The 25,014-nt window shown below is 50.9% G+C and overlaps 1 protein-coding gene and 1 long non-coding RNA gene across 3 annotated transcripts in view; one reads left to right on the top strand and one right to left on the bottom strand.

The window, feature by feature from the left end:
• Positions 1-21,750, top strand: part of TRIM62 (tripartite motif containing 62) — a 36,391-nt gene extending 14,641 nt beyond the window's left edge. For both annotated transcript variants that reach the window (XM_043445189.1, XM_043445190.1), the window contains 4 exons: positions 918-1,013; positions 6,019-6,275; positions 7,373-7,488; positions 19,243-21,750. In XM_043445189.1, the coding sequence (XP_043301124.1) occupies positions 918-1,013; positions 6,019-6,275; positions 7,373-7,488; positions 19,243-19,793 (1,020 nt within the window). In that variant the 3' untranslated portion in view covers positions 19,794-21,750. The remainder of the gene's footprint in view (positions 1-917; positions 1,014-6,018; positions 6,276-7,372; positions 7,489-19,242) is intronic.
• On the bottom strand, positions 6,198-17,056 carry LOC122426349. Its single transcript, XR_006265145.1, has 3 exons — positions 16,935-17,056; positions 7,820-7,906; positions 6,198-6,329 (listed from the first exon to the last, which is right to left on the bottom strand). It is a non-coding gene; the product is annotated as an uncharacterized LOC122426349 (long non-coding RNA).
• Positions 21,751-25,014: the final 3,264 nt, after the last annotated feature.

Here is a 25,014-nt window from a genome sequence, read left to right as displayed (position 1 = left end):
TTGCTTCAGGCACAAAGCTGAAGCAGGTGCCCCCAAACTCAGTAATCAAGAGGAATAATTCGTAATGAAATTTTTAAAAATCAAAATTAATGTCCAAAAAAATGCATGATGAACAAAATATCAGATTTGTAAATAGAGACAAGATGACTAGCCATGACTTACTGAGCCATATTGGAACCAGAGGCAAAGGAAAAATTAGTCATAATGATCCTGTCCTTTAAAATTTTGACATGTTGTCTATCATGGATTTTTGTTGTTGTTCATTACTGAAGAAAATTGACACCTGGTGTCATCATCATGGTCTCCAGAACTAGGCTTCCTGAGTTCCAATTCTGGCACTACCCTTCCATTCTTAGCTGTAAGTTTGGGGGCCAGTTTCTTGGCCTATCTGTACCAGTTTCTCCATTGGAAAATGGAGATTAATAACAATGCCTACTTCAGGGTTACTGAGAGGATTAGATGACCCCATACAAGCTAAGGTCTGAGAACAGTGCCTAGCCCACTGGAGGTGCTCAGAGGATGTGGGGAGTTAGTCACAGCCCTGGACAGTGGTACGGACTTGGTTCCTGCCAGAGCATTCTAAGCAAGGAGTCTTGACCATCAGGGGGTCAGAAAGTATGTGGAGGTGGATTGGAGACTGGGGGACCAGAAGCTCCTAGGATGGCCTGAGTGGAGGCTGTTGCAAAACTTCAGATGAAAGATGGGAACAGACTCTGGAGATACTTGGGAGACAGACTCTACAGGACTTCGTGGTTGTTGAACTGTGACAGGAGGAGGGTGCTGGGGCAGGGGAGGCAAGGGGCCAGGATAGCTTCCAGCGCCGGCAGCAGTCAGGCCTGGGCTCTGCATCACCGTTACCAGGAAATACCGGGCTGGCCCTGGCCTGCTCCGCGATTCCTGTCTTGTCTGTGTTCCAGAGGGAGCTGAAGGAGCAGCTTCAGGCCCTTCAGGACAGTGAGCGGGAGCACACGGAAGCGCTGCAGCTGCTCAAGCGACAGCTGGCAGAGACCAAGGTGAGCCCGGCCTGGAGGTGGGGGCGGGGCTGGCTGAGGTGGGGGCGGGGCTTCGTGGAGGCGGCGCCAGTTGGGCACTTGAAGGGCGGGGACTCGAGCCTGCTGCGGGGGTGGGGTTTCGAGGGCCCAAGCTCCAGTTGAGAGGAGTGCGGGAGGGCGGAGGCTGGGGCTTCTGCAAAGGTAAAGGGGCAGGGACCTTCTCCCACTTCAAAGAAAGGATTTGGGCTGGTGCCCGGGGTTAAGGATAGGATCCTCGCTCCCTGCTTTGGGTGAAATTTGAGATGGGATCAGGGACCCTCTAGGAAAACCCTGATGTCCTATGGGACTGGAAGAAGGTACCTAGTCTCTTTTTCCTCTCCTGTTATTAAACACACCCATTTTAAGTTAGCAATCCCTCCAACCTCTTGGAGAGAATGTTCCCTCCAAGTCCTCCTGATGATTTGTGGCTCAGCCCTGGTATAATCTCCTCTCTGAAACTCGGACCGTGAAGATATAAAGAGTAGGGGCAACCCCTGCAGGCTTTGAATACGATGGTCTGAAAAGTCTTTTTCCTTGACCCTAGAGGAAGGCTGTGGGTTCTTATCCAGGCACTCCATGCTGTGTGACTTTGGGTAAACTGCATCCTTTTCTGCACTCTTAATCTTCCCGTCTGTGCAGCAGGGACTCTGCCAGGCTCTGTCCAGCCATGCTATTCTGGATCCTAGCACACTTCCAAGGGGCTCCTTCCAAGTCCTCCACAGATATCTCTCTAACTGAGCAAGGCTTGCTTTGCTGTCTGCTGTCCTTCTGGCTGCTAAGCTCTTGGGTGATTTCATTGTCCTGGTAGCTCAGTGGTAAAGAACCTGCCTGCCAGTGCAGGAGACAAAAGAGATGTGGGTTCAATCCCTGGGTCCAGAAGATCCCTTGGAGGAGGGCGTGGCAACCCACTCCAGTGTCCTTGCCTGGAGAACCCCATGGACAGAGGAGTGTGGCAGGCTACAGTCCATGGAGTCGCACAGAGTCGGACACGACTGAAGTGACTTAGCACACACAGCATAGCACTCCATTTGCAGAGATGCCGCTGCCAGCAGCAGCTGGAGCCGAGCCTTAGGAATGTTCTGGGCCTCCAGAGGTCACTGGAGAGGCCATTGGAGATCCAGACTTGTGCCCCAGCTTGGCTGCCAACCCACTGTGGGGTCTCAGGGAGGTCATGACAGACATTTCTTCAGAGAACATTCTGGAGTGCCTCCAGGCAGGACCCTTAGCGGGCAACAGATGAGAAACAGACCCAGAACTCTGGCATCTTTGCTTCTCACAGCCTCAGTTTCCCCACCTGCATGGGGATCCGGTACCTCTCAGGTGAAGAGAAGAAAATGGAAGCCTCTGTCTGGGTGAGAGGGGAATATTATAATCTGTTTTTATCCCCAGCATTCTGTTCTTCTCTCCAACCACCGCCCCCCCCCCATTGTTTTTCTCCACTGACCTCTTCCTCCCCTGCCTTCCTGTCCATCTGTCTACCTCTGGGGGGTCCTGTGGGGCCACCTTCCCCTCCAGTTCCCCCAGCCCTGCTTCCTGTCTGGACTGGGGTGTTTATACAAGAAATGCCTATGAATGCTTTGGAGGTCATATTTCACCTGGTGCCTGACTCGGCTCGGCTTTCTTGTGGCGCCTGCCCCTCTAGTGGCCCGGCTTGAGGGCCTGTCTGATCTCCCTCCCTGGGCCCAATGTTTTCCTTGGTCGGCCCTGACCGAGTGACGCATTCTTGGCAGGGTATTTTTCTGAAACAGCCCCAGCTCCTCCAAGCCCCAGTGTGTTCCCAGGGATGTGGTGGGCTGAGGTAGGGGCTGCTTTCCCAGTCGAGGCACTGAAGGGATTGGGGGTGGGTCGGGCCTGGCTCTGTCCTAGAAAAAACTAGAGTAAATGGGGCACACCAGTTTAGCTGAATCTTTCTCTGTGCTGGGAATTGTGTTCCCCAGCCATTGTCCTGCTGAACTGCACAGAACGTCACCTCCATGACCGCAGGATTCCCCAGAACCTATACACTGTCTAGCACACAATAAATCAGTTCAGTTCAGTCACTCAGTAGTGTCCGACTCTTTGAAACCCCATGGACTGCGACATGCCAGGCTTCTCTGTCCATCACCAGCTCCTGGAGTTTGCTCAAACTCATGTCCATTGAGTCAGTGATGCCATCCGACCATCTCATCCTCTGTCGTCCCCTTCTCCTGCTTTCAGTCTCCTCCTGCCACAATTGTGCCTTCAATTGTGCCTGCTGCCACAATGATAAATAGTTGTAGAACAAATGAGTGAGAAAAAAACACACCTTTTGAAGTAGGAATTGTTGTCTCCATTTTACTAGCAAGGAGACTGAGGCATAGAGAGATTGCGGGACATGCCTGAGGCCCCATGGCTAGTAAGTAGCTAATTGAGAGCTTACTGTCTAATTCTGTCAGATCATAGGGCATATTCCAGCCTCACGCTGGGTTGTCCTCAGCAAGATCTCTGGCTCTGTGGTCTGCAAGCCGGGGAGGCCTAGAGAACCCATCAGGGACATACTTAGGGCTCCTGGGGTGGCTGTCACTCTGATGTTTCACTTCTGAGCTGCCCTCTCCCAGTTTCTTTCTCTCCTCTTGTGTTGGAGACACTAGGCCCCCACCAAGAAAGATGATGGAGTCTGCACCCACCTCTGCAGATCAGTCTTGGGCCAGACCCTTCCCTCCTTCACCATTCAAGCAGGTTCTGACCATCAACCTTGTGCCAGACCCTGGGATGGGCACAAAGAGTGCAGGGTTAAGAAAGATGTCATTCCTACCCAGGAGGGGTTCGTTCACTAGCTGGGAAGCCACATAAAACATGGGGCAGCATATTAAGAATATTTACAAAATGCTGTGGGAACATTTAGCCTGTTTAACTGGCTGCAAAATTTAGGGAAGGTATCCCAGAGAAGGGAGCTTTTGGTCTGGGTCTCACAGGATGAATAGGAGTTTGACAGTTGAATAAAGCATTTGCTGGGGGAGGGGTCCACTCTAGGTCAGTAGACTTACAGTGCAATGGCACTAGAGTGGTAAGTGAGATTAGAGGGAGGACTTTGAATTCCAGACTAAGGAATTTAGCGCTGTACTAGTCATCAAGGCGCCAAGAGATGTTCCTGAACACAAGACTGACTGTGACCCAGTTTGCACTTTAGAAGGATCACTCTGGCAGCAAGTTTGTTGACAAAGATTAGGTGTAGTTGACACGTTAAACCAGTGAGTTGGTGGAACCCATGGGCATGTGTGGAGGAGCAGGTGGAAAGATGAATGTGGCACTCAGGAGACATGTAAGGCCTTCAAGATGGATGGATCTGGAAAGCAGCCTCAGAGCAGTGGGAGTTGAAGATGAGGGAGGGCATGTCATGTATGAACAAAAGGAGCCAGGACTGGATGAGTCCTCAGGAACAAGGATGGCAGGGAGGGAGCAGCCACAGAGGTGGGAGGCAAACCAGAATTCTCGATTAGTAGAGGCTGGCCCTTGGGCCAAATGCTGCTGCGGACTGGCCGAGGAGGAGCCAGAAGGGCTGGCCGTGAGATTTAGGGTTCTTTGGAGGCAGCAGCAGATGGTCCAGGGCGGGCATGCCCCATCTTCCCCACCATGACCTGCTGCTGCAAGAACCTTGCCTTCCCTGGGTGAGGGGGCTCCAAGAGGCCATAGGCAGCCTGGCCCTTCATCCCCAGCCTCTCCCTTCACCACCCTCTTTGTCTGCCTGGCAAGCTGGGTGGGCATGCGCAGGGAGGCTGGCCCACTGCCAGCAGCTCTTCCTGCCGGCCCACAGCCACTACCGGGAGGGAACAGGCCCTAATTGAGCCTTTGTGGAGCTTCCCACAGAGCCCTGGGCACTGAACACAGCGGGGTCTCTGACTCTGTGAACTCCCAGTCAGAATCCCACAAAGTCAAATTGCAGAGGCAGGCCCCACACGCTGCTGCCGCTGAGCAGCACTTTTTTACCCTGTGTCATCCTGCCTCTTGCTGTCCCCTCGGCCCGTTCCCCGCCTCCACCCCCAACTGACATCCTGCTCACCCTTCAGGCCCCAGCTCAGCAGCCATCTCTCCACGAAGACTTCTTGGATGTGCCTGTTCCAGTGTTTAAATAACCAGGCTCTGGGGCTGCACCTTAAACAATGTCATGCGCTTTGTGAATCTCCCCTCACTTACCGTAGCCCTGCAATGTCATTGTGTAACCCTCTTCCCAGATAAGAAAACCAAGGTTCAGAGATATCAGGCAACTAAAGTTGCCACAGCGGGAGACTCAGTGCCCTTGGGCACCAAAGCTATGCCTTTTACCACTCAATCCCTTCCTGGGCCTGGCAGTACCCTTGGGGACAGAGAGAATCAATCAAGTCCATGCTTGTCTTTCTGTGACAATGGCTTTAACCCACAACTCTTGTTCCCTAGCAAGAGGGTCTGGGGGTGCTGGGACAGGGTGAGTGACCCTGAAACTTTGCCCAGTACATTGCCATTTATAAAGCTCTCTGACATCTGTGATCTCCTTGGCATCTTTGCTTAGGCTGCATGAGTGAAGTTTTTAAAAAAATAAAAATTTCACTGTCTCCTAGACTGAGCTCAGCATCTGCTCCCTGCCCATCCAGCCACATCTCCGGCCCACTTCCTCATCCCTCCCGTCCCCAAGCCAGAAATCCAAACATCATCCTCACACCTGTCTCTCCTTTACCCCTACAGCCAGCCAGTTGGTCACCAGGGCCACCGAGGCTCCCCCTACAGATGCCTTTCAAGCCATGTCCATCTGCTGCTCCTCTAGCTCAAGCCTCATTGTCTCGCCTGGACCACTTCATTTGTTTCCTAACGGAGACTATTTGTTGTCCTTGATCAGGCCAGCTCTCTTCTGCCGCCATGCTTTTTGCCATTTCCTCACTGAACGTACCTTTCCCGCCCTTTCCTCTCTGAGTGCCAAGACCCTCGGTCTCCTCCTCTCACACAAGGATCACCCCATCCATTCTCCCTGACTAACCCCTGATGACCGTGTCCACAGTCTTCCACCAAAAGCCTGCGGACCACCATCGGGGAGGCGTTCGAGCGGCTGCACCGGCTGCTGCGGGAGCGGCAGAAGGCCATGCTGGAGGAGCTGGAGGCGGACACAGCTCGCTCGCTGACCGACATCGAGCAGAAAGTCCAGCGCTACAGCCAGCAGCTGCGCAAGGTGCAGGAGGGGGCGCAGATCCTGCAAGAGCGGCTGGCCGAAACCGACCGGCACACCTTCCTGGCCGGCATGGCCTCGCTCTCCGAACGGTGAGTGCCTGCTGCCCCAGCGTCTTCTCCAGATGGGTCACTCCTCCCCAGCCCCTGTAGGACGGAGGGGTGGTTAGCAGAGAAATCATTCATTCAGATCTCCATCAAACACACAGGACATCTGCTCTGGGCCATAGCCTGGGGTGAAGGCTTTGTGTACGCACGCTATTTTATACATAATATTTATAATCCTATGGGATATTACTTATTTTGTGTGATTTATGTTACAAATATACATTTTATACTATTTATTATAATATCTTTTTTTTTTTATAACCCAACTAGCCCCTTGGAGGTCGTTACTACTGTCATACCTATTTCACACATGTAGAAACTGAGGCACAGAGAAACTGGAGCAACTGGCCAAAGCCCTTCATCTAGTACATGGGGGAGCCAGGATTCAAGCCCAGGTCTCTCTGGTTCCATGGCTACCTTTAATAATAATACTTGGGACTTCCCTGGTGGTCCAGTGGTGAAAACTCCACACTCCCACTGCAGGGGGCATAGATTCGATCCCTAGCTGGGGAACTAAGATCCTGCATGCTGCGTAGCGTGGCCACCCAAAATAACAAATAAATAAAATAATAATAACAGTTAATTGTTGGTTTTCCCTTGTGGCTCAGCTGGTAAAGAATCCGTCTGCAATGCGGGAGATCTGGGTTCGATCCCTGGGTTGGGAAGATCCCCTACAGAAGGAAAAGGCTACCCACTGGAGAATTCCATGGACTATATAGTCTATGGAGTTGCAAAGAGTTGGACACGACTGAGTGACCTTGACTTTTACTTTCAATGACCAGTATTGATAGCTGATGTCATGTATTGTGTTGACCCTGAGGCACACACCGTCTTAAGCATTTTACATGCATTAAGCCGCACAGTGCTCACAAGCCTAGGAGGCAGGTGTTATCATAGTACCCATTTTAAAGATAAAGAAACTGAGGGTGATAGCTAGAGAATTAGGAAGTGGTAGAAGCAAGCACTTGAGTCTGGGTATGGCAGACTTCCCACTCATGGCCTCGCCCTATGCCAGCGACCCTGAAGGTGCTGGGACAGGAATCTAGCCCCCAATGTGGTCTGCTCTCTTGCTCCCTTTTCAGGCTCAAAGGGAAAATCCACGAGACCAACCTAACCTATGAAGATTTCCCAACCTCCAAGTACACAGGTCCCCTGCAGTACACCATCTGGAAGTCCCTGTTTCAAGACATCCACCCAGGTAAGGCCCTTCCTGCCACTCACCAGAGGGCCCAGGAAGAGGCAAGGATCATCACAGGTCGGAGCTAGATGGGCCACTGCCCAGTCCAGCCCCCTGCTCTACACACAGCATGGGGGCAGGGCAGAGGGATGGGAAGGGTGCCTTAATGAGCACCTACTATGTTCCGGGGCCTGTGCTGGGCACCTGCAGTAACTCAATCCAGGGAATCTTTATATTGATACAACTCCAGGAGGTTGGTTCTACTAGTGTGCCCATTCTCTAGATGAAGAGACTGAGGCTGTGGGCTGTTCACTCATTCACTCTATGAGTACAGAAGAGATCAAGCACCTACCTCACACCAGGCACTGTTCTAGGTACTGAAGATAAAGCAGTGAACGAAACAGGCAAAACTTCCTACCCCATGCATCTCAGTTACATCCTAGGGTGTGAGAGAGAAAGAAAATAAATAAGTAAAACACATAATTTATTAGATAGTGATAAAAGATAAAGAAGGGGACTAGCAGATGTTGAGGCAGGAAAAAATGTTTGGTAGGGGATGCAGTCAGAAGACCTCCCGGAGAAGGAGGGAGTAAAGACCTGAAGGACGAAGAGTGAGCCATGTAGATACCCTGGGAAGAGTGCTCCTGGCAGTGGGACTAGCAGGTGCAAAGGTTCTGAGGCAGGACCACGCCGGGCATGTTCAGGGCGGAGTAAGGAGACCAGTGTGGCTGGAGTGGAATGGGTGAGAAGGACAGTGGAGCTAGCAGTAGCCGGACCATGAGGGCCTGTGGGCCCAGGTGAAAACTTTCAATTTTATGCTGAGTGAGATGGGAGTCCTTGAGGGTTTGGGACGGTAACATGAAGTAAGGTGAGCTTTTAAGTTTTTAAAGGATGCCTCTGGCTGCTGAGTTGACAATAGACTGCAGGAGTAAGGGGCAGAGGTTAGGAGACTATTGCAATAATCCAGGCGAGAGGTGATGCTGGCCTGAAGCAGGGTGATAGCACTGCACATGGCAAGACGTGACTGGATGTAGGATCCATATTGAACAGAGAGCCAACAGGATTTTCTAATGCATTGGATCTCAGATGTGAGAAAGAGAAAACCGATCAGGAAGACTAGAACGATTTTGGCTGAGGTGACTGGGAAGATGGAGTTGTGAGCATGTGAGGCTCGTGATGCCAATCAGATGTCTCAGTGCAGATGTGGAGAAGGCAGTGGAGATGACACGTATGCGGTTCAGGAGGAGGGTCTGGGCCAGTGGTGTCCACATGTGGATGGTACCGAATGAGCCAGGATGAGATCACCTAGGAGGTGAGTTGAGGGTAGAGAGAAAAGATAGAGGACCATGCTAACAATTGGAGCCCTGGGGCCCTCCTAGAAGTCAAGGACAGGAAGGGGACCCAGTCAAGAAAACCGAGAAGGAACAGCCAGAGAATAAGAGGGAGACCTGGTCCATCCTGGAAGCCAAGTGCAGAAAGTGTTTCGAGGAGGGGGAGTGGCTGGTGGTGGCCAGGCTGCAACGCCAAGTGTGGGAAGATCAGCACTGACTATTCTGTTGGTCCTGATGGCCTTGACAGGAGCCGCTCTGGTGGAGCGATGGAGGCAAATCCTGATTGGAGGCCATCCAAGAGAGAATGGGAGAGGAAGTGGAGACAGTGCTTTCAAAGAGTTTTATTTATGGGAAGGAGAGAGAATGTGGCTGCAGCTGTTTGTTTAAGATAGAAGAAATGATAGCATGTTTGGGGGTGGAGGGGGGGCTTCCCTGGTGGCTCAGCTGGTAAAGAATCCACCTGCAAAGCAGCAGACCCTGGTTTAATTCCTGGGTTGGGAAGATCCCCTGGAGGAGGGCATGGCAACCCACTCCAGTATTCTTGCCTGGAGAATCCCCATGGACAGAGGAGCCTGGCGGGCTACAGTCCACGGGGTTGAAAAGACTCAGACATGACTGAGCGACTAAGCACAGCATGTGGGGGAAGGGGGGGCACAGAAAAGATGCAATAGAAAAAGGTAGAACTGAGGATGAATGAGAGAGAGTTGCTGGAGTGCCGTCGGGTGTGGGGTCCACCCCTGCCTCTGCTGGGAGCCCAGAGAAGGGCGAATACATGGGCGCTGAAGCAGAGGGGCAGGTGGTGGGAGCTCGTGGGAATTCTGTTCTGATAGCTTTGCCTTTCCCAGTAAGGTAGGAAGCAAGGTCATCCGCTGGGTTGAGAATGGACTAGAGAAGGTCACGGGAGGTTGGCTGAGAGGGGAGAAAGTCTGAAATGGATTTCTAGTAGAGTCAGTAGACCCTGGGGCTCTGAGATCAACACCTTCCCAACATTACACAACCCACCAGGGCATCAGAGTCGAACCTATTGGCAGCAGGGAGCCTATGTGTTGAATCAGGTGGCAATGTCCTATAGAGAGGAGACGAGGATGTAGAGGGGACTAGTCCCTAAGAGGTAGACACTATTATTATATTTTAGATGAGGAAACTGAGGCACACAACTGTTAGGAACTGGTCATGGTCATAACCTGGTAAATGGTACAAACAAGATTTGAACCAGAACCATCAGACCCAAAGGGTGTGCCCTTCCGTACTAAGCCTACCAGGCATTCTCTGGCCTCATACCACCAACCCAGGAAGGGTGCTGGGGAGGTTGAGGCTCAGAGAGGCTCATTGATTTTCCCAGGTCACACAGCAATCAGAGCTCTTTGCACCTGTCTGGATTCATTCGTTCAATCTACAAACATTGAAAGTCCTTTGAGGCACGTTCAGGAGAGACAGATGGGACAACAGACCCTAACAGTCCATGGGAAAAGGGCCATGATGAGGGACTTACATGGGGCCATGGGAGCCCAAGAGGCAACAGGAAGCTCTGGGTGGGTCAGGGAAGGAGCTAGGGGAACACTGAGCAGATGGTGTTTGCACTGAGCACTGAAAACTGAAGGCTTTCCCACTTGGGGAGGGTGCGGCCTAGAGATGACCCCAGACAATCCCTGGCATTGAGAACGATAAACACAAAGAAGCATCCCAGGATGCTCATGATTGGCCTCCAGGTACAAATGGAGAAGGACTGAGGACAATCACTGAGGGTGTGAGTGCTGGACAGGGATGGGGCTACCCTCTAGGTGACTGAAGGCCGCCTCTGATGCATCATGACCAATTTCACAAAGATGAAGGGATACCTCCTAGTACCCTTTAGTCTGGATCTGTGCCCTCATTGACAGAGCAGGCAGTAGTTGGGGAAAGGGCCCATTTTCCAGCCAACTGGGTAGGGCTCTGGACTAACCTCCTGGGGTAGGGGTGGGGGGGTCTCTGTGTGCTCCCAGCCTTGGAGGGACCTTCATAGTGGGACCCAGCAGCGTGAGGGCCCGGTGAAGCAGCATAACTCAAGGAAGCTAGAAGCCCGGCCAAGGGTCCTGACCCCTCCCCTGACCCAGGGAAGCCCCTCAGGCAGATGGTCTCAGGAGCTGATTTATCTCAGCTGCCACCTGGCTCACCCCCATCACAGCTCAGCAAGGCAATCCAGGCAGTTAAACCTTATATATCAAGGCACTGTGAGATCTGGGCCCCGCCAGTCTCTCCTTCTCCCTCTATATCACACCCAGACACACGGAACCATCTTCAGGTCTTACATGAGCCATACTCCCTCTCCTGCACACTTTTCTCACTTTTGCACAAGTGAGAAAACCCTCGACACAAACCTCAGTCTTTGAGAACTAACTCCTACTCTCTTTCACATCTTAGTTTATAAACACCTCCTCTGAAATGCCTTCCTGGATTTCTCCAAGTAGCCCTGGGCTTTCCTGGTCTTGCTGTCTTATTAATGTCTGCATGGCTGTCTCTCTCGCTAGACTGTGAGCTCTGAGAGGTCAAGGGCTGAGTCTGATTCATCACTCTACATCCCCAGCAGCCAGTGCAGTAAATGTTTGTGGATGATTGAATAAAGAAATGAATGAGTCCTGGTCTCAGTTCTGTTACTAGAATACCCTGGTATTAAGTAGGTGCTCAGTGATTATTTGTTGAATGAAGGAACTTGCTGCACATCCCTGGACAAGTCCCTTCCTCCCTCCAAGACTCCGTTTCCTCCTCTATTATAGGGATACTAGTGTTCCCTTCTTGACTCCCCCACAAGAGAGCAAACGGATGTGGGAATTTGCTGATTGCCCCAGGGCAGGCTTTCTCAGCCTCAGAACTATTGACATTTGGGGCTGGATAATTCCTTGTCTTGGGAGCTGCCCTGTCCACGGTAGGATGTTCAACAGCATCCCTGGTCTCTACCCAACTAGATGCTACACACACATACACACCCAGATATGACAACCAAATATATCTCATTCATTGTCCAATGTCCCCTGTGAGGCAGATCCACCCCAGTTAAGAATGACTTCCCCAGAGAAAGCAGCCTGTAGGAAAGGGGCGGAGGGAGCCCCAGAATGTGCTCTGAACATCCTGCCAAGGATAGCAGCCCCTGGGGGTTCAGAGAACAGTGACCTGGTTAGCCGGGCCTCTTCCTTTGTCTGTAGGGCCTGTGAAGTCACTCTGGCTCTTCTGCCAAAACCAAGGCCCTTTATGTCTAGATGGGAGGGGCAGGCGCCCCCAGGGACCTAGCCCTGGATTCTAGCAGCTTCCTGCCTACCCGCCTTCCAGTTCAGGCTTCCTACTAGGTCACCAGAGAATTTTATTTAGCACCTGTCACTCCCCTCCTCTGGAACCTCGACTCTCCACCTCCACCCACACCCTTGCCCCACCCCTCAGCTGACACTGGAAACCCTCCTCCAACTGTCTGGCCTGACTGCCCCATCTCCCGGGCACCAACTTCCTCCCCACCCAGGACAAGTGGCCATTGTCCAGGGGACACCAGACGCTGCTTCCTTTGCTCCTGCCACCTCCCTTTCTGGGCTGCTCTCTCCCCCCACCCCTGCTTATCTGAATCCAATCATTTTGGGTTCCAGCATATTCACTGTCAAGCTGTGTGACCCAGGGCAGATCTCCACCCTGTCTGAGCCTGTTTCCTCATCTGTGAAACAGATGGCGGAAGGTGTGATTTATCACCCAGGGTAGGTAGGAGAATTAAATATATTTATTTGTGATAATAATCCTGGGACTTAGTAAATGCGTGATACCTATTTCTTACGATTATCACGAATCATCACATGTTTCCTCAGTCTTGCTGAACAGGCTTTTTGGGGCCACATAAAGGAAAGAACATGAGTGAAAAGACCTTAGCTCGAATTCCTGTTTCACATCCACCCCAAGTGGCAAATTAAGCAAGCCACTTAATTCAGAGAAATCTCCTTGGAACTTCAGTTTCCTCTTCTGAGAAATGGGTACAGTAATTTGTGCTGCTGGGGCTGCTGTGGTGGTCTCATGAGCTAGAGGATGTGAAAGGTTTTTTTTTAATGCCCGACTGGGTGCAGCTGAAGGTCTGAGTAGGCAGGAGGAATCAGACTTTTTAAAGGCCTGAGTAGAGAAAAGAACTGATGGTATTTCTTGCCCTGTCAGGCCTCAAAGTTGCTGTCCTTGAGAACAAGGAGGCACAAATGACTTGCTACCCAGTCTTTGGAGCTGCTGGACTTTGGAGTTTCTCTGCTGCTTGGGTCGCTGTGGTATGTGGTTGATGGTGACCAAGAGACAGATCCTGGGCCCCCCTGCAGTCCATGATCCTTCCTGAATGCCTCTTGACCTTGAGGTCTCAGTTCAGGTCAGTCGCTCAGTCTTTGCAACCCCATGGACTGCAGCACACCAGGCATCCCTGTCCATCACCAACTCCCAGAGCTTGCTCAAACTTCTGTCTGAGTCAGTGATGCCATCCAACCATCTCATCCTCTGTCATCCCCTTCTCCTCCTGCCTTCAATCTTTCCCAGCATCAGGGGCTTTTCAAATGAGTCAGTTCTTCGCATCAGGTGGCCAAAGTATTGGAGCTTTTCTAAATGAAGCTTGAACATCTGGAAGTTCTCAGTTCACGTACTGTTGAAGCCTGGCTTGGAGACTTTGGAGCATTACTTTACTAGTGTGTGAGATGAGTGCAATTGTGCGGTAGTTTGAGCATTCTTTAGCATTGCCTTTCTTTGGGATTGGAATGAAAACTGACCTTTTCCAGTCCTGTGGCCACTGCTGAGCTTTCCAAATTTGCTGGCACATTGAGTGCAGCACTTTAACAGCATCATCTTATAGAATTTGAAATAGCTCAACTGGAATTCCATCATCTCCACTAGCTTTGTTCGTAGTGATACTTCCTAAGGCCCACTTGACTTTGCACTCCAGGATGTCTGGCTCTACATGAGTGATCACACCATCGTGGTTATCCGAGTCATGAATATCCTTTTTGTATAGTTCTTCTGTGTATTCTTGCCACCTTTTCTTAATACCTTCTGCTTTTGTTAGGCCCATACAGCTTCTGCCCTTTATTATGCCCGTCTTTGCATGAAATGTTCCCTTGGTATCTCTAATTTTCTTGAAGAGATCTCTAGTCTTTCCCATCCTATGGTTTTCCTCTGTTTCTTTGCATTGATCACTTAGGAAGGCTTTCTTATCTCTCCTTGCTGTTCTTTAGAACTCTGCATTGAGATGGGTATATCTTCCCTTTTCTCCTTTGCCTTTCATGTCTCTTCTTTTCTCAACTATTTGTAAGGCCTCTTCAGACAACCACTTCGCCTTTTTGCATTTCTTTTTCTTGGGGATGGTCTTGATCACTGCCTCCTGTACGATGTCACAACCCTCCATCCATAGTTCTTCAGGCACTCTGTCTATCAGATCTAATCCCTTGAATCTATCTGTCCCTTCCACTGTATAAATCATAAGGGATCTGATTTAGGTCATACCTGAATGGTCTAGTGGTTTTCCCTACTTTCTTCAATTTAAGTCTGAATTTTGCAGTAAAGAGTTCATGATCTGAGCCAGTCAGTTCCCGGTCTTGTTTTGGCTGCCTGTATAGAGTTCCTCCATCTTTGGCTACAAATATAATCAGTTTGATTTCAGTATTGATCATCTGGTGATGTCCATGTGTAGAGTCTCCTCTTGTGTTGTTGGAAGAGGGTGTTTGCTATGACTAGTGCATTCTCTTGGAAAAACTCTGTTAGCCTTTGCCCTGCTTCATTTTGTACTCCAAGGCCAAACTTGCCTGTTACTCCAGGTATCTCTTGACTTCCTACTTTTGCATTCCAGTCCCCTATGATGAAAAAGACATCTTTTTTGGGTGTTAGTTCTAGCAGGTCTTGTAGGTCCTCATAGAACTATTCAATTTCAGCTTCTTCAGGATTAGTGGTTGGGGCATAGACTGGGATTACTGTGATATGGAATGGTTTGCCTTGAAAATGAACAGAGATCATTCTGTCGTTTTTGAGATTACATCCAAGTACTGCATTTCTGACTCTTTTGTTGACTATGAGGGCTACTCCTTTCTTCTAAGGGATTCTTGCCCACAGTAGTAGATATAATGGTCAACTGAACTAAATTTGCCCATTCCAGTCCATTTTAGTTCACTGATTCCTAGAAAGTCAGTGTTCACCCTTGCCATCTCCTGTTTGGCCTCTTCCAATTTACCTTGATTCATGGATCTAACATACCAGGTTCCTATGCAATATTGCTCTTTACAGCATCGGACTTTACTTCCATCATCAGTCACATCCACAACTGGGTGTTGTTTTTGCTTTGGCTCCATCTCTTCATTCTTTCTGGAGTTATTTCTCCACTGATCTCCAGTAGCATATTGGGCACCTACCAACCTGGGGAGTTCATCTTTCAGTGTCCTATCTTTTTGCCTTTTCATACTGTTCATGGGGTTCTCAAGGCAAGAATACTAAAGTGGTTTGCCATTCCCTTCTCCAGTGGACCACGTTTTGTCAGAACTCTCCACCATGACCCGTCCATCTCAGGTGGCCCTACACATCATGGCTCATAGTTTCATTGAGTTAGACAAGGCTGTGGTCCATGTGATCAGTTTGGTTAGTTTTCAGAGATGCTTAAATGGATGGAGAACACACCTGGAGGCCAGATGGGCTGTCTTGGCTCCTGCTTTCTGTTTGTGTAAAACAGTGTCCCAGGGCCTAGAAAAGAGCTCTGACCTTTAAAATGTTGAACCCCAAGGGTCAGGATTTGTTCATTCTCAGGAGAGTCTGGCACCTCTCCTGAAAATAAGGGATGGGTGGAGAGTTTGCCAGTCCCCATACGGGGACTGACTTCTCAGAGTTCAGGTCGGTTCAGTCACTCAGCCGTGTCCAACTCTTGGCGACCCCATTGACTGCAGCACACCAGGCCTCCCTGTCCATCACCAACCCCCAGAGTTTACCCAAACTCATGTCCATTGAATCGGTGATGCCATCCAACCATCTCATCCTCTGTCATCCCCTTCTCCTCCTGCCCTCAATCTTTCCCAGCATCAGGGTCTTTTCAAATGAGTCAGCTCTTCCCATCAGGTGGCCAAAGTATTGGAGTTTCAGCTTCAACATCAGTCATTCCAGTGAATACTGAGGACTGATTTCCTTTAGGATGGACTGGTTGGATCTCCTTGCAGTCCAAGGGACTCTCAAGAGTCTTCTCCAACACCACAGTTCAAAAGCATCAATTCTTCAGCACTCAGCTTTCTTTATAGTCCAACTCTCACATCCATACATGACTACTGGAAAAACCATAGCCTTGACTAAACGGATCTTTGAGGGAAAGGTATTTGTTGTGTCCCGGGCTGGGTACTCTCTGGTCTAAAGGCAATTACTCCTGCCAGTCATAGTCTCCGGGAGCACAGAAGGGAGGACAGAAGACAGGACCTCTGTTTATAAGGAGGTGAACCTCAGCCCAGGTTTTAGGGTGCAAGAGCCTGTTAAGAATCAGGTCACACCCTCGGCCTAACAAGGATGCCAGGCCCTGCCCTGAGCGTTTGGGCTGTTGGGCTGTTGGGCCCTGCTCACTGTGGATCAGGTCCCGCCCCCAGCCCCGCCTCTACTGCCGGAAATGACCAATGAACAGCAGACCCCGTCCCGCGGGTCCGCCCCCAGGAGTTAGCACTCGGTTCAGTACAGATTTCCTCCATCCTATAGCTTATCCCTGTCGGCCCAGTCTCAGAACCACTGAAAACCCACTTGGCTGCCTGCTAGAGTGCCCTCCGCACTCATCAGTGGCACTGGAAGCGCCCACGTTGCCCTACTTAGACGTGAGTATGAAGCTGAGCCCTCCAGGGCGCTAGTCTCTCACCCCTTCCCTAGCCCCGTCCTTCTCCGATCCTGGGTTCTGCCTGTCGCTGGTCTCCTCAGATTATGCTGGCACCTCCGATATAAGGCCTAGTTTCCCCCGGGGCACTCACGACAGCTGCCCACACCTTGGCATTGTGCCCATCTCCTGTCTCTCTTGCCCCTCTGCCACGAACACCTGAGTGTGACCCACATTCCACAGCCAGAGGAGTGGCCCCATGTGTACCTGATTAGATTTTTCTTCTCTCCCGAGCTCCCCCCCACACACATACCTCCGACACCCCCTCCACCTCCTACCTCTTGACCCCATGGTGGGAACACCCACATTCCGTGTGGCGGGAGCCTTCTGGTCTGACAGGCTGCGCTGTGATCAGAGGACAGGGAGAAGCGTTTCTCCGCTGACTCGGTGTCCTTCTCATGGCTCCCCTCGTCTGTGTCTCTGGATAGAGAATTATGTTTCCTTTGACCTCTCTATTCACAGGGCTAATTGTTTCCATACAGCCCTCTGGCTTCTAAGAATAGGAAAGGAGGGTGTAAAACTCAAGACTAAATTTATTCCTGACAGAGCTCAGGGAAGGAGCTTGCTGTAAGTCAATGGTCAGCTTTGTTAGTCGTCTGAGAACAGGAGCACAGTTGGGGGACTGGCTGTCACTCCCCGTTAGAGATGATGGCCATCACTGAGGCATTTTATTTCTCTGCATACATGCTGCCAGCAGAGGTGGCTGAATTTGGAGGTGACGCTCAAGTCAAGCATCATCACGGCCCCGCTCCACCAGACAACGAAAGCAGCAGAGAGTCAGATGGAGGAGTCCCTCCTTTGCTCCAAGGAACTAGTGACAGAATTCCTTCTTCTTTTCTCCCCTGTCTTGCTCTGCCATGGAAATGTTCATCTAGGCTAACAGGAGCGAATTCTTGGTTCCTTCTTCTGGCTAGGTATCAACTCCTTCGGGGGGCAAGAGTAAACAGAGTCCTTGACAAGAGTTCATGAGACTTTGAGAGCCAAGCCTGCGAAGTCAATGTGGCCACCTCAGAGCTCTGTGCCCCAGCCTGCCCAAAGACCAACACAGGTGGGGTCAGTTTGATTTGGTGAGCCTTTCTGGAAACCTTCCCCACACCAGGCTGTGGGGAAGATTGTATATGTCAATATGTAGATGCTGGGCACGGGGTACACCAGGGAGAACCTAGTTGGAGAGCACATAGTCCTTGCCCTCCTGGTGTACATGACAAGTTATGGACACAGAGGACTATCCCAGGTGTTGGGAGAGAGGCACAAACAAAGTTGAGAAATTTCAGAGGAAGCAACCAGGAAGGCTTCCCTGAGGATGGGCACTGGAATTGAGCCCCATGGGGATGATTACAAGAAGCAGAGGTGAGGTGGAAGAGGAAAAGGTCTGGGTGAAGGCTTGGGCCTGACTGAAATGGGAGGTGGTGAGTGAGAGGTAGGCAGGAAGAGAAGGCTGGGGCTGGATTGCACCTGGTCTTGATTAGTCCTGGCTCTGCCAGTGTTTGTTTGTGACCTGAGACTAGTCAAGTCTCCTCTCTGGGTCTCAGTTTCCCCATCTGTCAAATGGGAGAATTGGCCTAGAATCAGTGGTTTTCAACTTTTTCAGACCCATCATATACTTTTCATAACAAGTAATTTGTCATGACTCAAAATTAGTATGACCTTCTCACAATTTCAAGTATATATGCACCCATATATATGTATATAATCTATGATACATATAAAGGAAAAAAAAGGAAAGTATTTATAATAAAATATTGTATATGTCAATATGTGTTTGCTCACTCACAACCACCCCAGAAAACATAATGAATGAGTCAGGTGCTCACACCATAGGTAAAACACCATTCTGCCTCAAATGCACTCGAAATAGGTCGGCTATCTTGGTCAGTGGTGTTCTTCTTAGAGATGTACTTTTAAAAAAAAGCGAACAATTTTTAGTGAAGTTCCAGACAAAACAAATTCGGTCTTCCCCCAGTTTACAGGGTAGCTGCATTTCAATATATTCAGAATATATTAAAACTGTACAAAAATTATTTCATATTTATGTGTAAAATGGAGTTAAACTGTAGTTCTGGGTCATTGTAAAGATTTTTAAATCCACATGAATGTCTGGGGGAGCATCTGAAACTTATTGGTGGGGGACATGGGACCACCCTGCACATTTCATTCAGGGCATTTAGCATCCCTGGATCCTACCTATTGAGACAAGTCAAACACCCGCACAAGTTTCCAGATTACCCCATAGGGTGATTATCCAGCACCTGAAGAATCTTTAAGCTCCCTCCCAGCTCTGAAATCATCCAATTCTGGACCTCATTCAAGTTTACTCAGCAAATTTTTGCAGAGTACCCACTGTGAGCCTTGCCCCTGGGAAATCATCAGTGAACAAGCTGCCGTAGCTCTTGTCCCCTACAACTGAGTTTCAATCCAAAAGGCTCTTAACTGTCACATTCCCGTTTTACAAAGGAAGAAGCTGTGATGTATTCAGTATCACACAGCCTCCTGGGGGCCGACCAGAACCTGACCTCAGGGAGGCACCATAGAGTGGGTCCACAGCCTTCTCTCCACTCATCTTCTCTTCCTCCCCCATCCCCGCAGTGCCAGCCGCCCTGACCCTGGACCCGGGCACCGCCCACCAGCGCCTGATTCTGTCCGACGACTGCACCATCGTGGCCTATGGCAACCTGCACCCACAGCCGCTGCAGGACTCGCCCAAGCGCTTCGACGTGGAGGTGTCGGTGCTGGGTTCGGAGGCCTTCAGTAGCGGTGTCCACTACTGGGAGGTGGTGGTGGCGGAGAAGACCCAGTGGGTGATCGGGCTGGCGCACGAGGCCGCGAGCCGCAAGGGCAGCATCCAGATCCAGCCCAGCCGCGGCTTCTACTGCATCGTCATGCACGACGGCAACCAGTACAGCGCCTGCACGGAGCCCTGGACGCGGCTCAACGTCCGCGACAAGCTCGACAAGGTGGGCGTCTTCCTGGACTACGACCAAGGCCTGCTCATCTTCTACAACGCCGACGACATGTCTTGGCTCTACACCTTCCGCGAGAAGTTCCCGGGCAAGCTCTGCTCCTATTTCAGCCCCGGGCAGAGCCACGCTAATGGCAAGAACGTGCAGCCGTTGCGGATCAACACCGTCCGCATCTAGGGCGGTGGAGGGCGACCGTGGGCGTCTGGGCTTGGTCACCAGGAAGAGCCCTGCCCCACAGACGGGAAGCCTGGACTCCAACCCAGGGGGCCACCCCTGAGATCTCAGGCCTGTTGTTTACCCTTCAGCCTCGTTTCCCCATCTGTGAAATGGAGGTTGTGCTCCGTGACTCTGAAAATCTCTTCCAGCACTGATGTTCTGTAGCTCTGACCTTGATGGGGATGCAGTTGTGGTCCAAGAACCAGACGCAGTTTCTCCTCATGGCAGCCCCCGCCTAACCCCTCATCCTCCTCTGGTGGGCAGGGGACTGCATCCCTGTGTCTCCTTCCTGCCCCCATGCCCTGACCTCAGGATGTGTCAGAGTGTTGCCAGCAGTTGGCAACTGCAGAGAGAACCCTCTTATGCTCCCAGGCCTGAGACTTGCCCCTGACCAAGCTAGTGATGGGCCTTTTTGTCCTTGATCACAACCCATGGTGGACACAGGTGGTAGCTAGTCCCAAAGTCGCCTGAGAACCCCCCTCTCCTTCCACCCCTGTACCAAGAGTTTTATAGTTCCTGATTTTCCCATTTATCTGTGGGTAAAAATGATATTGGGCTTCCCTGGTGGCTCAGTGGTAAAGAATCCACCTGCAATGCAGGAGATGTGGGTTTGATCCCTGGGTTGGGAAGATTCCCCTGGAGAAGGAAATGGCAACCCACTCCAATATTCTTGCCTGGAGAATCCTATGGACAGAGGAGCCTGGTGGGCTACAGTCGCAAAAGAGTCAGACATGACTTAGTGACTAAACAACAACAAAAATGATGCTGTGGCCTGTGGAAGGCACCCAGTAGTTGAGGCCACATGTTTCAGCCAGCTAAGCCCACGGGTCTTAAGGCAAGAGAATGGCATACCCCAAGGCTCATGTCGGACAAGCATCACTGGATGGTGGAGGTCCCCAGCTGCTCTGAACTAAGGTCCAACCAGGCCTCTTGACCTGGTGAGGGTGTAGCGAGGCTGGGGAGAGCAGTTGTTTAGGCCCTGAGCACTGGGGTGGGCTGTTGGCTAGGCGCCCCCATCAATCTTGGCCTCTGTCTCAGTTGGGATACTATTGCAGAAAACATGAGCTGCTTTAGCTTTTTTTAATTAGACAAAGATTTATTACCAGGTCCCTAGTGGCTTTGCAAAATCACTGCAAGGGCTGGAGGAGCCGACTCTGCTGAATTTCCAGGAACAGCTCCCAGCCGCCAAATTCATCACGTCTGCTGTGACCAGGAACGCTGCTCCCATCAGCAGGCAGCCACTGCATCAGAAGCCGCTGGCTGCAGAACTGTGCAATCTCTGCTACTGTCCATGCCAGTAAATGATGTCCTGAAGGCTGCCTCTCTCCAGGCAATTCGGTTTCCAGATCCAAATCTCTACAAGGGATTCTGTTTGGGGAAACATAAATCAGATCCAGAACCTTGGCTGCAAGGGAGTCTGGGAAATGTACTTTTCTTCTTTCCAGCCTCATCCATACAAAATGGCACAATACAAGAAAGTGAGAATGTGTGTTGAACAAGCTCACTTTCAGTTTTTGCTCTTGGAATCCACCTCTAGGCCTTGGCTTTGAGGCAGCAGAGCCTCTAAGTGTCCTGCTCCAAGACTGTGTCCCTGTCCAGGACAGGCACCCCTAGAGTGAGCCTGCAGAACCAAACTGAAAGCCTCCCACCCTAGGCTTTCCTTTCTAGTTCTGGGGCCTAGATTCTGAACTTGGGGTCTTTGATCATACCCATCTCGAAGGAGCCAGACTAGCTGAACCTGGGGGGCTCCCACCTCACAACTGCTGCCCATGGGGTCCTCCCTTGGGCAGGAGGAATCCTCAGTCTCACCTCACTCATTCAGCTACCAGAATCTGGGCCACCCCCAGCAGTATTTTTACTTTAAATGTTACCCATTTTGTGAGTTATGATGAATTTGTATTAAATTAAAGTTACAGGCTGTGAGTGGTCAGTGCCATTCATTTTGGCACACACAGAGGCCCATCTATCCTGGCCCAGGCAGCATACATAAATCAACATGGCTAATCCACAAAACAACCCTGCTGAGTAGCACCATGCCCATTTTACAGAGGGGGGAAATAAGGTTCATAGAGAGGACATGACTTGCCTATGGTCCCACATCCTGCACTAAGTGGATTTAGAATTGAGCCCAAGGCACTCACATCACAACTTACCAGTCAGGGAAGACTGTCAGTCTTGGCCTGGAGGAGGGCATGGTGGTAGCCTTGGAAGCAGAGAGGAGCTCATGAGACAGTGGCAGGAGACTGGGCCCTAGAACCCCACAGACCCAGGCTTAAATCCAGGCTCTGTCACTGTGTGCCTCTAGAAAAATGAATTAACTTCTCTGGACCTCAGTTTTCTCACCTGGAAAATGGGGATAATCACACCAATCTCACATGATTTGTTATAAGCTGCAAAATGCCGTGCATTTAGGGAGGGCCTGCCTGTCACTCCTGCTGCCTCCGAGTCAGTGCCTAGAACTGGGTGGGTTTTCTCAACCTCTGGGCTGGCTCTGCTCCTAAGGAGTCTTCTTGTGCCTTGTGAGGGGGTGTGGGACCACCCAGGCCAGGCAGTTCCCCAGGTTCTCTATGTCAAAGGAGGTCCATCCCACCTCCACCTGGCCAGGAGTCAAGGCCCGGCATGTGGACACACAGGTGTGTAGACTAAGGAGAAAGGCCGCTGGGACCCCCTATAGTTGTGCGGTGCAGCGCAGTAGCCTTGGAAGCAGGACTCCTGGGCCTAGTCTTAGTTCTGTGCTGACTTGTTTTGTACCCTGAGGGTCCTTTCCTCCAACTCCTCACCTACAGAATGAGGGAGGTTAGACCGGGTGCTCTCTAAGGCGCCAGGTTTGGATCTTCACCTATACCTGGAGGCGGGAAGGAAAGAGAGGGAACTACCCAAGTCACTACTTGTTTGCAGTTCTTGGAAGATGGACATGAGTGAGAAGGAGGAGGGGCTGTTGGAGAGTGCAGAAGGAAAGGTGTCTGAATGGTTGACAGCGCCCCAGTTTACAGAGAAGCTGTAGGGAGTGAACCTGGGACTAGAGAACCCCATCACCCCCTCACCCCATACTTTCAGATCGCTGTGACTCCTCCCAAGCCACACTCCTCTATTTTGCTCAGGGCATCTGTCCCCTGGAGGAGTACCCTGTCCACGGTCCTTCCTTCCCCTTCCCCCACTCAGGCTCAGCACCTTGTCCCAGAAAGGCTGCTTGCTGCCCCATCTTCATGCCTGGTTTCTGAGTGTCTGGGAGTGTAGGGATCTAATTTGAACACCCAACTGGGGACTCTGGGAAATCAGGGGACCTCCAAGAGGTATGAAGTGTCCAGAGACTTCCTGAATGAAAGAATTTGCGGTTGTCAGTATAACACCAGGAACCCCACATTTAATACAGGTAAGTGAAGAGGGGAGACAAAGGCAGTCCAGCCTTGGGGTGGAAGCAGGGATCAGCAAGCATCTTCCCCAGGGCAGGAAAGAATTGATAGAATGACAAAAACCCCACTCACAACCATGTTCATGGTCAGCAAGTGAAGCAGTGGGACTTTTTGCACCTTATCTAACATTGAAATAAGCCAAGAAGTCAGTATCATTATCTCAGTATTTTAGCAGGGAAACACTACTTCCCAGGGGACCCACAGCCAGTACTCAGTAAAGCTGGAAATCAGACTCACGCCTGTCCAAGGCTAAAGCCCAGCTCTTCACTGGCCTCCCTGGAAATGTTTCTCAACTTTGAGAACAGCTTCAGTGACAAGCAGCAGCCACTAGAATTGTGATCCCCCTGGGATTCAAGGTGGGAACTTAACCCAGACTCCACACCATTGAATTATGCAATTGTGAGTTAAGTTTCACCTATAGACTCCACCTTATGTACCTGCCAGATCAGAGGTGGACTCGTGAAGGCACTATGTGACCCGGAGCGGGTCTCTCTCCCTTTCTAGACCCCTGTTTCCCAATTTCTATCAAGGAGGGGTTCAAATTCTAGCTAACTGATTGCCAAGGCAGTGGTTCTGATGGCCCAGGATCCTGCAAGTCTTAGGTTGGTCCCAGGGCTTGGCCTACTCAGCACCTAACAAGGCCATCAGCTCTGAGTCTTTCTCTCTGGGGTGGCAGCAGGAATAGAAAACAACAGAGATAAGGTCTCCTGGCAGCACAGTCTCAGCTCAGGGAGTCTGGGATGGGCCTTCCCTCCTGCCAAAGAGGCCATCCCAGGAGGCTGACTGCTCACACCTGGGCAGCATTCCTGGCTTCATCCCCTCCTGCCTGAGTCTTGGCTCTATTCACTCTCCCCACATGCTCCACCAGAATGTAAGTTGCAAAGGACCCTGTCACAGGCTTAAATGCAGACGGAAAGGAGTGGGATGAGGTTGGGGGAGGGGCCATGTGCTGACCAAGGTGCTGAATCTTCATTCCCCCCAGGGAATGGTAATTTCTCCTTATTCTGGGACATCTGTAATTCTAGCCAGTGCCTCTGGGGAAAAAGGAGTGCTGGGAAGCAGAGTAGAAATGAGAAGGAAAGGGAATGAGAGAGGGAGGGAGGGAGAAGGAGAGAAAGAGAGAGACAAGTAGAGACGCATTTAGGAGGCGTAGCCTCTAAAAAATAGCAAGAGATGGGGACTTTTATTTTGAAATGTGCTCATTTTCCTTTGTTTTTCTTTTCTATCTGGTTTAAATTATGTGGATTTTTGTTTACCCTAGATAGAGTATAGAACAGTCTTCCATCTTCTTTCAAAATGTTGACAGTTCTATCATATTTCTGACTGTTACAAAATGCTCCCCATTCACTCTAGGAATTCAGTGAAGTAGGGGAAGAGTAGCCACTTTGGACCCGAGGACCAGGGGGCTTCCTACTCTGATGTCGTGTCAAGGGAGGGCCTTTCAGGAGGCTAGAGCCAGAGGCACAAGGCCCAGGCCCTGGTGAGCTCCCCCAAACCGTGGGCTGCAATATGATCAAATCTGAATGCTCAAGGCACCTAGGGGCTCCTCCAGCCCAATCCGGAGGCCCAGAGAGGGTTTGTTTCTAGTTCAAGGTCATATAGCACATGACAGAGCCAAGCTGGGGAACCCAGGCGAGGAAGAGGAACAAGCAAAGTCAGAAGTCCTCTCTGGGTGGAGACAGCCCAGTTGAGCATGCTAGTCAGCAACATAGACTCCAGGATGGCTGCTAAGAGACCACTGGCCTCAACTCCATCATTTCACAGGTAAG

This window comes from Cervus canadensis, chromosome 24 (genome assembly GCF_019320065.1).
Source record: "Cervus canadensis isolate Bull #8, Minnesota chromosome 24, ASM1932006v1, whole genome shotgun sequence".
Classification (NCBI taxonomy): Eukaryota; Metazoa; Chordata; class Mammalia; order Artiodactyla; family Cervidae; genus Cervus; species Cervus canadensis.
The sequence above is the reverse complement of the archived record's forward strand: the minus strand, read 5'-3'. Positions and strand labels throughout refer to the sequence as shown.